Here is a 12,763-nt window from a genome sequence, read left to right on the forward strand (position 1 = left end):
AAGAATTCACAATATAAGACTTTCTAGGAAAACTATCTGGAGCAAGGCACTCTTTGTGTTAGCGCTCTTCGAGCACAGCAGCAACTTTCTCACACAGAGCTACCTAATGTTTCCAGACAACACCCTGAGAAGGTGCCAGGCTATTTAGCTTTGCTTGAAGGCAAAAGCTGACAATCGGACGTTCGTAGACTGATCTAAAGGCTTTGATTTTTTGGGTAAGTTTGAGTCCTCTGAATTTTGCTCCTGTTTCTTTTTCGCTTCATCCTCATCCTCAGCTGGGGGACGTTTCCGTTTTTTATCTTCTGCTAAATCGCTACCTGTTCCTCCTTTCGCTTTCTCAGTCCATGCCTTTAAAGAAAGGATATAATTGAACAGAAAACCATGAGTTAGGCCACAGAACTCATCACTTCATTTCCCTGACTCTAAGTACTGAAATAATTCCTGTTAGGAACTAGTAAGGATCAATTTATGAGTGGTTTCCTCACTTTCCTTTTTTTTCCTCAACAACATCCTCCCTCAGAACGATACTTCATTTGAGCCTCTCCACAAAACAGAAGTTCTTGTTTGTCTTTCTGGACAAAGAAGAGATCCAGAAGTCCTTAGAACAAATGTAAACCCCAATGAATTAAGCCAGGCTACGTCACTCTTAACTCCTTCCCTGTCTCTTCTTTTTTCGGTGTTTCTTTATTGAGGACATTTCTCTCACTTTGGAAAGGCTCCTTTCTGTTTTGAATTATTCTTTCTGCTTTGAATTACTCCTCTCAAAGTATAGGTCATATACCATGGATCAATGCACAGCAGAAGTCCCTGCAGATGGAGAACTGTGGAACTTAAAGAAAAAATCTCTAACCCAAAATATCAAAGGGCAAAGAAATTCTCAAAAACTAGAGAATGTTTTCTTACCATTCTTTCTTCTGCTGACAGCACTCTGAATCGACTCATGCCTTCTTTTATTACTTCTGCTTCATCCAGAGCAGGATTATCTGTCAAAATGTTTGCTCTGTTCTCTTCCAGCCACATCTGGAATCCTGTTCTTGGTCTAAAACAAGCACACAAGAATTGTCTAAGAAGGTTATAGAAAAACCATGTAAGATGGTTTGGGTTAGAAGAGACCCTCAAGATCATCTAGTTCCAGCTTCCCCTGTCATGGACAGGGACAGCTCCTTCTAGACCAGCTTGCTCAAGGCCCCATCCAACCTGCCTTTGAACACTTTCCAGGCTTGGAGCCTCCACAACTTCTCCAGGCAACCTGTTCCAGTGCCTCACCATCTTCATGGAGAAGCATTTCCTCCTAAAGCCTCATCTCAGCTGAGCTTCCCCCATCCTGTCAGTACATGCCTTTGTAAGAAGTAAGTATCCCTCAACACAACATTTCTAAACACCACCTAACTGGGCTTTTTTGTTCTTGAAAGAAAAGACCTATATAGTCAGCAGTCTGCTTTCTCCTATTGCAGCATGCCTGAAGAACATGCTGACAAGGCAAGACTAAGTCAAGCATTTTTATTAAAGCTATGATATATATGGAGATTAACATTTCAGTTTTAGAATGACAAAGCATAATGGCTCTCCTCCTTTGTGAAAGGGTCCCATCCACCTAAAAATAGAGCACATCTATTAGCATGTTTCAGCTAATCCTCCTCACAATTCTCCTTGCCACTTGTTTTAGAACATTATCTGTAAAGGTTAATGAAAAGAATGCTAACCCAAATGAATAATAATTACCTTCATCTTCCTCAGTGAAATGAAGTCTAAATGAAACATGATTATAATAATGCAAGTTTCATGAGGACTGGGATTGTTAGAAAATACATCTGCTCCAGAGGAACATGACAGATTATAGTCTTAGCTAGGAAGAGACGTGCTCCTTAGGTGATACAAGGGTTTTTGGCTCATTTTCTTCTTTAAAAACCATGCTAAAATAAAAGCTTTTACTCTTTGACATAAGCCCCTTGGCTTTTAGACTTCCTCTGAGATTTGACAGTGATGTTTACACTTTCTTTCCTACACTTGGACCTAGCACAGCAGCATGGTTTCATTTATCATTCAAAGGTCACGATCAGATTTATCAAGGCAAAAATGGTTGTAAGAGTCCCAGACTTGCATCGTGCATTGTTCACTTATTCGCTCACACATTTATTTGTCTTAGGTAGATGTGGAACTCCTGCTTGGAGTAACACTGCATGTACACTGGGAAAGATTCAATGGCCAGAATGCCCTTCTCTGCTCTGTCACCATGAGGGTAACACAGCAATTCAGAACTCCAAAGAGTGTGGTTTTGGCAGGTGTGTTTGATAACACACAGAGTAGGAGTAGCAGTTTACTAAATTTCCGAAGTGGGTTCATAAATGTGACAACTTGTGAGCTAACACTTCAATCTTGATGTGATGCCACTTCAGCCAGTCATCAGAAACAAAGTTGGTTTTGGACTTGCATTGCTATCAGACTTGGAGCATGGCACTGAGGTGCAAGCGTCCACTCACCTTCTGTTTTCGGTGTTCTCCTGTGCAGTGACTTTCGCTTCCTGTGACTCATTTCCAGCTTTTTCTTCTCTTTCTTCCACTACTTTTGCACTAGAGTTAGGTGCATGAGGCTGGAAGAAGGAGGCTGCTAAAGCCTAGAGAAATTGAGGTTAAACAAAGAAAGAAAACAAAGCTAAGAACACCTCGTTCTCAGACAACACACACCACATAGCCTAGCAAAACCCAAGCCTTTCCTCAAGACATCATAACCATTGCATTAGTAGAGCACCAAATCCATCCAATTTCAGCACAGCAGATGTTTAGTTAACACCATTTAAAACAAAAGCACAAAGTAACTCCAGAAAACTTGCCTGGACACATTCCTGTGCAATCCACTCTGGGTCACCCTGCTTTAGCAGGGAGATCAGTCTAGATGATCTTCAGAGGTCCCTTCCAACCCCCAGCATTCTGTCATTCTATGATTTTACGACGACAGGAAATGTGTGTTTTTATTGTTTCTGTGGTATGCTTAAGTGAACTTTGCCATGTAAGCTGCTTTACTCAGCCAGCAGGGTTTCATACTTGATAGAAACTGGGAAAGTGCAGTTTACTGTTCTTTGCTCACCGAAACAATGTAAAAAGACTAGAAACATTACCTGCTTGGACTTGGGTTTGGGAATCAGAGGCTTTATAACTGGAGGGTTCTGCTTGTTTGCAGCTCGACTGCTAGCCAAAGAAGTTTTCTTTGACTGCTTGGTCATCGTGTCTAGAATATTCGCTGAGGGGACCACTGGCTCCTTTTTGTTAGATGACACCTAGCAAAACAAAGAAACAGACAGTGTATTTCTTTTCTGTTCCCTCCTCTGTCCCTCCAAGACATCTGTCCCCATAGTTACAGTGTAATCTTCAAACAATAATTTTCAGAGCACTGCAATCAAACCAGCTGCAACATTCTTACCTTAAAGGGATTCACTCGTCCTTGGCTGCCTGAGGTAATCACAACTATTTAATAGGAAAGAAAGAAACAAGAAGTAAAAATGTGTGGCTGTAGAAACACACACATCTATGAAGCACTGTGCACATTTTCGATGAGTAGTGAAACATTAGCTTTGATTCCAAGGAACAAGGCTAACACTCATTGTGTGTGTTCCAGCCCCTCTTCATTGAAATTCGAAGAGTTGATCTATCAAAGGTATCAACTATTCCACCCCAAGGAAAAGAAGTTCCCACCAGGCCTGCAAGTGGTTGGATAAAGATACTATAATAACTCATGAAGGTTATACTGCACAGCTATTATTAGTCATAAGGAATGCCACACAGGACCAATAGCTTAAAACACAAATCCACAGGAAGACTGAGTACTTCCTCCACTCCCAAATCCGTTTCCACTGCTATTATTCTTGCTAGAGGGCTAGCAGGAGGGAAGAAGCAAAAAAACCAGCAGAAGGTCTCATTCTGCCCCTGCCTGCTCAGATCAGTTCCAAGACAGGGTCATTAACTCTGCCTTTAAGTTCAACCTGTAAATGTGCCCGTGATTAGTAAAACAAATCAAGTGATCACTGCTCTCATTTCTCCTGTCCCAAAGAATGCCTTCATGACATAACCAGCCAGGCTATTCAGCATTTGGCACAGCTAAGGCAAGCAGATCAGTGTTGTGGAACCATTAGGTAAGGAAGATATCAACAGGAGTAGGGAACCTCTTAAAAACACGAGAACAACAATCGGTCTGAGCTGCCACTCGACCACACTGTTAACACACTGAACTGTGGTATTAATGGGAGAGTGAAGGATTTGGGGTAGACATAGAATCTTAGAATTGTTTTGGTTGAAAAAGACCTTTAAGATCATCAGGTCCCTGATTCCATCAAATCTGGTGTTAAACCACATCCCTCAACACAAAACCTGTGCATCTCTTAAAATATCCCCAGGGATGGGGATCCAACCACGTGTCTGGGGCCCCTGTTCCAGTGTTTGAGAACACTTTCAATAAAGAAGTTTCTTCTAATATCAAATCCAAATCTCCACTGGTGCAACCTGAGGCCATTACCTCTCATCCTGTCACTTGTTACTAGAGAGAACAGACCAATCCCCACTTGGCTCCAAGCTCCTTTCAGGGAGTTGTGCAGAGTGAGGAGGTCTCCCCTCATCCTCCTTTTCTCCAGGCTAAAACAATCCCATATTCCTCATCCGCTTCTTACCAGACCTGTTCTCAAGGCCCTTCACCAACTTTGTTGCCCTTCTTTGGACCCACTTAAGGACCTCAGTATCCTTCTTGTAGTGAGAGACACAAAACTGAACACATATCAAGAGGCATGACAAAGTTCTCATCCTGGAATAGGTGGAGATGTACTCACTGGACTTCGGAGCAGGGACCTCTGCTGAAGTGACACTTCTGGAGAAAGGATTTGGCCCTTCAGAAAAAAGAAAGAGGCACATATTTAAGTGCAATAAAATGTAACAGCATAGCTTCTTTAGAACAACCTCCCAAACAGACAAGTTAAACAATCTGCACTTTAAAGTAGGGCTCATAGTTTTCATGTGGGGCACACACTCTTGCAAAACCATGTTACTTCTACCTAGATTTACCTCACAGTTGTATACTTATTGCTTAAATCTTAAACTTATTCCTTGAACAAGTGTGCCCAGCAAACAACTTGTATATCTGTTCAACTCCTGTAAGATTTGAGCTGATACTGAAATAATTACTTCATAAGGTCACCCAGTGCATGAGAAATAGTATCAGACAACAGAAGAACTCCCCAAGGCTCCCTCAAACGGTTATGACCTACAATGCATAAGCAAGTTGTGGCAGAGCAGGTGACAGACACTAATCTTGTTTCCCTGCAGCAACGGCAAGACACAGGCTGGAATATGGACCTGCTCACTCAGTAGGCACTGCCATGCATCTCTCATAGGGGACTCCACGTAACAGGAAGCCCACAGGCAGGGGCTACTGCATGTCAACCTCCTACTCCTGTGCCATTATTCCAGTTCCCAGTCTTGTTCAGCATCTTCATCAGTAACCTGGAGCAGCTCTGTGCGGAGGAAAGGCCAAGAGACCTGGGGTGCTTTTGCTTAGAGAAAAGCAGCCTGAGGGCATCTTCTCAATACTGATCAATAATGAAAGGGTGTGGTAAAGAGGATGAGGCCAGAATCTTTTCAGTGGTACGCAGTGATAGGACAAGGGGCTGGGCACAAACTGGAGGTTCCATAGAATCATAGAACGGTTTGGGTTGGAAGAGACCTTTAAAGGTCATCTAGTTCAACCCACAACCTGGGCTAGGGTCTCTCCACCCTCAGCATCAAAATTTCTTCCTTCTCTCCATCTAAACATAAAGAAAAACTTCTTTCCTTTGAGGAGCTGGAGCACTTGGACAGGCTGCCCAGGGAGGTTGTAGAGTCTCCCTCTTTAGAGCGACTCCAAACCCACCTGGACATTGTGATCCTGAGCAACCTGCTGTGGGTGACCCTGCTTTAGGAGGGGTGTTGGACTGGATGATCTCCAGAAGTCCCTCCCAATCCCTACCATTTTGTGATTATTTTTTTTTCCACACATCAACACCCAAATAAGACAGATTGGACACCATCAGCCCTGCTCCCACTAGGTAGCAGAAGAGCTTGTCCTTGTAACAGCTGCAGAGTTTCAGAACTCAGTGAGACAAACAGGGTTATTTTCTATTTACATAAATGGATCTAAATCCATTTACATAATTGGATCTAAATGGACCTTGCTTGTGGTGACCTGTGACAGGTGGTAGGCCTGTCTTTTCTGTATTTTATGTCAACAGGACACAAACAAAACTAAGGACAGAAAACTCATTGTTTGCAGAGTCCTATAGACTGATGAGTTATCCAAATGACAAATTACCTGGGAATTTTCCAGAATTCCTGATTAAGTCTGTGAAAGACACATCTAAACAACATCCGGCCTATTCAGGGAATATGTTTTTCTTACTCTGTTTAGGCACTTCTGGTGTTTCTTCTTCCTCCTCAGAGCCATCACTCTCCTCAGCATCTTCCATTTCTTGGTCCTGCTGAACATTTCTAACCGGCGGCTGACCCCACTCCGTGGGAGCGTTGCTGTAACTGAATGGAAGGAATCCATCAGAAAGGAAGTGGTCACCACACTGAGAGGGAAAACTGGAACAATGGAAGGCTAACTTACTTACCTAATTTAGGAAGTAAGAACAATAACATTTGGCATTTATTTATGTTCTATCTCTGATTTAACTGTGACGGTTACTAAAAATAAAATAAAGCTTTATTAACCACTTCAGTCGACCCTGAAACATGAAGTGTAGTTCTCTGAAGTGGCTGAGTAGTTGTAATTCTATGAGGGACCACACATGGTGATGAAACTGCCTGAAATTCACACACAGCTAAGTACATGCACTGGACTTCAAAGAAGCTCCACACACAGGAGCAATCATCCAAACAGAAAGAGCAACCTTCTGCCACCTTCTTCAGAGTGCACATATTATTGCCAAAACCCTTTGCTGCAAACATAAATGCAAACATAAAACATCTTTGCAATCTCTCAGGTTGTTTGGGACTCCAAGCAACCTTCATCTAGCTGAAAATGTCCCTGCTGACTGCAGGGAGGTTGGACTGAATGAACTTTAACAGTCCCTTCCAACCCAAACCACCCTGTGACTCTCCATTTAAACATCAATACATCCAATACCATGAGTAATACCAGATTACTTTTCTGCATACATGAATAAGACACAGGTGGTAACATGGATGTGTATTTTCAGTCTGAAGCTTAGGCAGCAAGTTTCAATGCTTGATTAGTCTGTAAGTTCCCAACAGCAGTATGTAGATTTCTTGCATTTTCCTCAGTAGGCAAGGAGTGGAAATGTTTCCCTTTGTATTAGTATCCTGTTAGTAATGAGTCCTCAGAAAGTAGGGTTTGTGGTGATAGGACAAGGGGCAATGGTTTTAAACTAGAGCAAGGGTAGATTTAGACTGGACATTAGGAAGAAGTTCTGTGCTATGAGGGTGGTGTGACACTGGAACAGGTTGCCCAGAGAAGCTGTAGATGCCTCACATCCTTGGAAATCTTTAAGACCAAGCCGCATGAGGCTTTGAGCAACCTGGTCTAGTGGAAGGTGTCCCTGCCCATGGCAGGGGGGTTGGAACTAGATGATCTTTAAGATCCCTTCCAACTCAAGCCATTCTATGATCAAGAAGCAGGTACCATTTTGTATGCACAGTTTCTAAGCAGAGCAACAAATACATCACAAACTCTGGTCCAGAAAAGACAAATCAAAGTGTTAACTGATCAATAAAAACACGTTCCCAGGTTCCAAACCACAGAAATTTGTGTTACCGAGCACGCGAGTGCTTTCGGAAATCTTCTTCCTCCTCTTCATCTTCCTCTGCTGCTTCCAACTCACTTGCTTTTTCTACAGCCATTTCGCTAAGTCGCTGAGCTAAATTTAGTCTCCGAGAGCGAGACGCGTACTTGATAGCTAAATTCACAACGCTTTGTGTCATGAGGTCAGCAAGTTCCATGCAGCGAAATTCACGCTCCAGTTTACAAGAAAGCTGAAAGAAAAGAAGCCTTGAGGATTCCACACTTAGCAGTTACACAGCTCTTCTCTAGGACCAGAATGTTATGGTCTTGGTGGAAGGAATGAATAAGGATGAACCACCAGCAATCATGAGCCAAAAATAAATCTCTTTTTTTGGTTCCCTTCTTTCCCCTACTCTTCATACTGATAAGCAGTAACAGTAACTGGAGTTCATCTCTTATCATAGTCTGAACTGGCTGGATTGACAATCACTAGCCAGTGTTATCATAGTATCAGTCAGGGTTGGAAGGGACCACAAGGATCATCTAGTTCCAACCCCCCTGCCATCAGCAGGGACAGCCCACACTAGACCAGGCTGGCCAGAGCCTCATCCAGCCTGATCTTAAACACCTCCAGGGACGGGGCCTCAACCACCTCCCTGGACAACCCATTCCAGGGTTTCACCACTCTCATGGTGAAGAACTTCCTCCTCATGTCCAGTCTGAATCTCCCCACCTCCAGCTTCATTCCATTCCCAGAAGAGTGATCACATCAAAATTTCCATCAGATGCCATCTATTCAAAATAAAGTCTCAGGAATTCTTTCCATTGTTTATTTATGTGTACTTACAGCAAAGAGCTTCATTAGAAGTTCCTGCTGTTCCTTCAGTGCCTGACTTTTAGCATTTTCATCCACTTCATAGCCATTTTTTGATAAGTAGTCCACATGGTTGTGAAATACCAAAGAACGCCAGTACTGCTCCTGAAAAAGGGAGAAAGATGGAGGTCAGAGGGGGGGAAAAAAGTCCATAGCTTAATGCCTAACAATATTTGATTAACTTTAACATTCCTTTCATCTGACAAAGAGAGTGAGTGGTACACATTTCTCTTTAAAAGTCATTGAGTACTGAGGAACAACAACAACAGAAAGACAACACTAATCACCATCTGTATAGAAACTAAATGTTAAAGTCCACTTTTTACTTCCTCAGGACAAGCCCTATGTGTTCACCTGTACACTACCAGGACAGACCATTGCAGAACAAGTTGATTATTTTATTTTCTAACTTCTGTCTCACAGCAAATTGTAAGCATTACAGAAAAACTCAGTAACTGTGGGGGTAATCATCACCTGTGGGACAGGAAAACAGAAAATACAAAGCTGGTTCTTCAAGGAAATACCAATATGGCTGTTACGTCAGGCTAGCTCTGATACAAAATCATTCTAAATTTATTCAAACCCAGTATATTTTCATCATATGTATTGGAATAATCTGTTTCTTCATCTACACAGAACATTCCTTCAAGCTATGTTAACAGCTCCTTCTGTATTTTGTGGGAGTGGAGGGATGAAAGACTCACCCCATCAGATAAAGAACAAAAAGACTTGAACCAAAAGAAGGAGAATTCATTAAAAATGACTAAGTGGTTATAGACATTTTTAATCTACACTTCTATCAAAGAGAAGAAATTTCAAATAGCATTGAACTGTCTCTAAGGTTGAGGTTAGAATTTTAGGTTCATTTTTATTTCATGCCCTACAGTTGAGCCCCACGAGACTGAAATATTTATGCCTATAAACTATGGAAGGATAAATACATGTATTCTTCTAGAAGTTCTCCACAAGTACCTCTTACTGCACCAGCTTCTACCTTAAGAAAATAAGCCAATGCAGGCGGCCTGTTTTCAGAGTAATTACATGAATTTGAAGATTAATTTGTCTGGGGAAAAAAAAACATCTTCCAGAAATTTTGTTATGCCTAAAATATTAAAAAGCAGACCTTAAAGGAGTCTTAATCTGGATCCCAAAATCTGGTGCTTGTTAGAACATTAACCACTACCCACTATGAAAATAAAAGAGAGGGTGAGAAAGACTTCATGTGTCAGAAATAGATTATGTGTAAATATAACCTTATATCAGCTTAGCAGCTTTATCTGGTATGCTTCTAGAAACAGTTGTGAACCAAACCACACCAGAAAAGCTGAACAAAAACACCAAGCCCAAATAGCCTCCTTAGTCATGTGTCTTACTCAGAGTTTGCAGTACCCCCTTTCATTGCAGAGATGATTAATAGGAATTGTGTATAAGCTCCACTACGAGGACACGTGAGGCTATCAGCTGTGGTCTCAACACCGTGCCATACCTCCATCTGTCCCTTTTCTGTGGTAACTTGACAGTAAGGAAGTTTAAACGATAATATTGCTACAGCAGGCCGGGGCAGCGTAGGAGGGAATCGGGCTCCTTTGCAAGGAATACACCTGTGTAAAGAGAAACAAAAACACACACACAAAATCCTCAACACCTACAGTCACCAGTTGCTCTATGTCTAAATCATGTCTCCCAAGAAGCAAGACACTTTAAGAGGATTTGTTCTTTATAAAGGTGTAATTAAATTACTGGCTTAAATATAGCAACATGTAAGATTGACTTGGAAAGGGTTGTTTTTGCATTGCAACCAGTCAAAGATGTTTAAAACAGCAAAGCATTGTGCTGCTCTTGTTCACACTAGAAACCCCAAGCAGAACAGACACAGATCTCTATCTCACACAACACAGCATGTCGCAGCTATTACAGAAAGTAAATGAAATTTATTGAAATCAGAAAGTACTGAACAACTGAAGCCACTGGAGCAGGAGCAGGCACATCTACTGTTTATTTTGATAGGGGCTCTTGTAGTTTATGGGAAGAGTGCTGTGTCCAGACATATACAGGGAGGTGGTGGGGAAAGAAAAGGCGGTGGGGGAAAAAGAAGGGTAAACCAGACAAGCACACACTAAAAGCACAGACTTATTGTTTCATTCTATTTAAACTAACGCTTTCTGGTAACAATCACTTAAGCTAAACATTGATTGGGGAAGAGCTGAATTTCCAGCAGCAGCAAAGCAGCATTGACAAAAATGTCTGGTTTTATAAGCTGCTGTTTTAGACACTAGGAAGAAGGAAAAAAAAAAGAACAGGAAGCACTAGTGTTCTGGCTATCTGTGTTAATTAAGGCATATGGTGTTGCTACAACAACCCTCCCCCACCTTATCTTTAATATGCCAGTGGCTTTGAATAAAACGTTTTTATGCAACTCAGAGCAGCTCTCTCCTTCTTGGTGTAGAAGGAAAAAAACTCACAATGACAGACTCACAGTTGACCATCTCATCAATGTGATGTGTCCTACACATTTTGGGTGTGTTTTCTGGAGGCCAACATTATTTAATGATTCGGAGGAAGAAGCAGATAGTGAATTGACATTTACCAGTGATGTCAAATTATTTCTTATTACCAATAGAGGAGTAAAAAGAATATCAGATAAATACAGATAAAATGCAGTCTCCCACCAAACTCCACAATTGTGTGTGACTAGTAAAGAAGAAAAGCCTCAAATTCAGTAAAATATGTGAGCTGATGGATTCTGTCCTGGTAGGAAACAAACACAGCTCACTGAATAGGGAAGACTATGAACACAGCTTAGAAACCAATATCCAGGACGAACGTTACAATCAAGAGAAACAGAATTACTTAGACATCACCAGTATCACATTTGATTAAGTAATGGCCAACTCACAGCTAAATTTTTGAGCAATTTTAAATAAAAAATGGTTCTTCATGGCCACAGTTCAAATATAACAACAGTTCTAATTTATCTGTGTCTATTGATGTAGATTAACTATAGGATTGCTTTTTTCTCAAAGTGACAAAAGGGGAAAATACAGGGGGGAAAATAGGGGGAAAACAAACCCAAAAATAAACAAAATACCCACAAAAATCCAACCTCACAAAGGCCATCAACAGCAGAAGCATATTCCTAACAGCAACCATAACTTTTCAATAGGTTTCTCTAGCAAAATGCAGTTCGAGGACTGCGTCTACATCCAGGATGTGTGATTTCATAATGAAGTGCAAGGCAAAAAGCCACAATTAGTCACAAATTACAAAAGTCTTACAACCTCATTCCAAACCAATTTAGTGATGAACCATCCACACAGAATTACATTTATGAACTGGATAGTTTTCTGTGCATGTTTACCAACCACCTCTTTCAGCAGTTGTTCCACTTTCTCTTAGTAAAATGTGTTCTGTAATTGAAAACCAATGCAAACAAAGCATTTCCTTGTGAAATATCTGACCTGAGCTGCTGGGGATTTTCATGGATGCCAACTACCCAATAATGATCTGATTTTCCTTTGCAATGCTCTCTCATGTTACAGACCGGAATCCAAGTATTCCCGAGCCCTCGGTTCAGCATCCGCACGATTCCCTCAGAATCCACATAACAAGGGGTACCTGTTGGTTACAAACAATCATGCTGTCAGGCAATTCATTAGAACAGAAGTTAGTCCGAACTGGTGGATACTGCTGGGAAATGACAGTTAATGGATCTCAAATACCACATCCTCCCACGCAGACAACGCAACCTAGCTGGGCAAAACTCGTTCCCTTAGAAAGATACGCCACCTTCTGACAAGTCAACACTACTGCTAGTCAAACGACAGCTCTAATTTAACACATTTTATGAAGCCACGGAAACAGGCTCACAGAATAGTGGGGATTGGAAGGAACCTCCAGAGATCATCAAGTCCAACCTCCTTGCTAAAGTAGGGTCAACCACAGCAGGTTGCCCAGGTGGGTTTGAAATCTCTCCAGAGGAGAATCCACAACCTCTCTGGGCAGCCACCTCCAGGGATTCAGTACCCTCACGGAAAAGAAGTTTTCCCTTACGTTGAGATGGAACATCCTGTGTTGCAGTTCATGCCCATTGCCTGTCACTTGGAACCACTGAAAAGAGTCTGGCCCCATCCT

At 41.7% G+C, this 12,763-nt stretch overlaps 1 protein-coding gene across 1 annotated transcript in view; it reads right to left on the bottom strand.

Moving 5' to 3' along the window:
* WDHD1 (WD repeat and HMG-box DNA binding protein 1) overlaps nt 1-12,763 on the bottom strand; it is a 34,042-nt gene continuing 21,279 nt past the window's right edge. Inside the window, exons 16-26 of the mRNA XM_054162200.1 lie at nt 12,091-12,247; nt 10,119-10,233; nt 8,606-8,737; nt 7,792-8,009; nt 6,415-6,545; nt 4,814-4,870; nt 3,418-3,461; nt 3,116-3,274; nt 2,481-2,614; nt 904-1,039; nt 1-348 (exon numbers count right to left, since the gene is read on the bottom strand). Of these exons, the coding sequence (XP_054018175.1) occupies nt 145-348; nt 904-1,039; nt 2,481-2,614; nt 3,116-3,274; nt 3,418-3,461; nt 4,814-4,870; nt 6,415-6,545; nt 7,792-8,009; nt 8,606-8,737; nt 10,119-10,233; nt 12,091-12,247 (1,487 nt within the window). The 3' untranslated portion in view covers nt 1-144. The remainder of the gene's footprint in view (nt 349-903; nt 1,040-2,480; nt 2,615-3,115; nt 3,275-3,417; nt 3,462-4,813; nt 4,871-6,414; nt 6,546-7,791; nt 8,010-8,605; nt 8,738-10,118; nt 10,234-12,090; nt 12,248-12,763) is intronic.

The sequence above is a fragment of the Dryobates pubescens genome, chromosome 5 (genome assembly GCF_014839835.1).
Source record: "Dryobates pubescens isolate bDryPub1 chromosome 5, bDryPub1.pri, whole genome shotgun sequence".
NCBI classification, from domain to species: Eukaryota; Metazoa; Chordata; class Aves; order Piciformes; family Picidae; genus Dryobates; species Dryobates pubescens.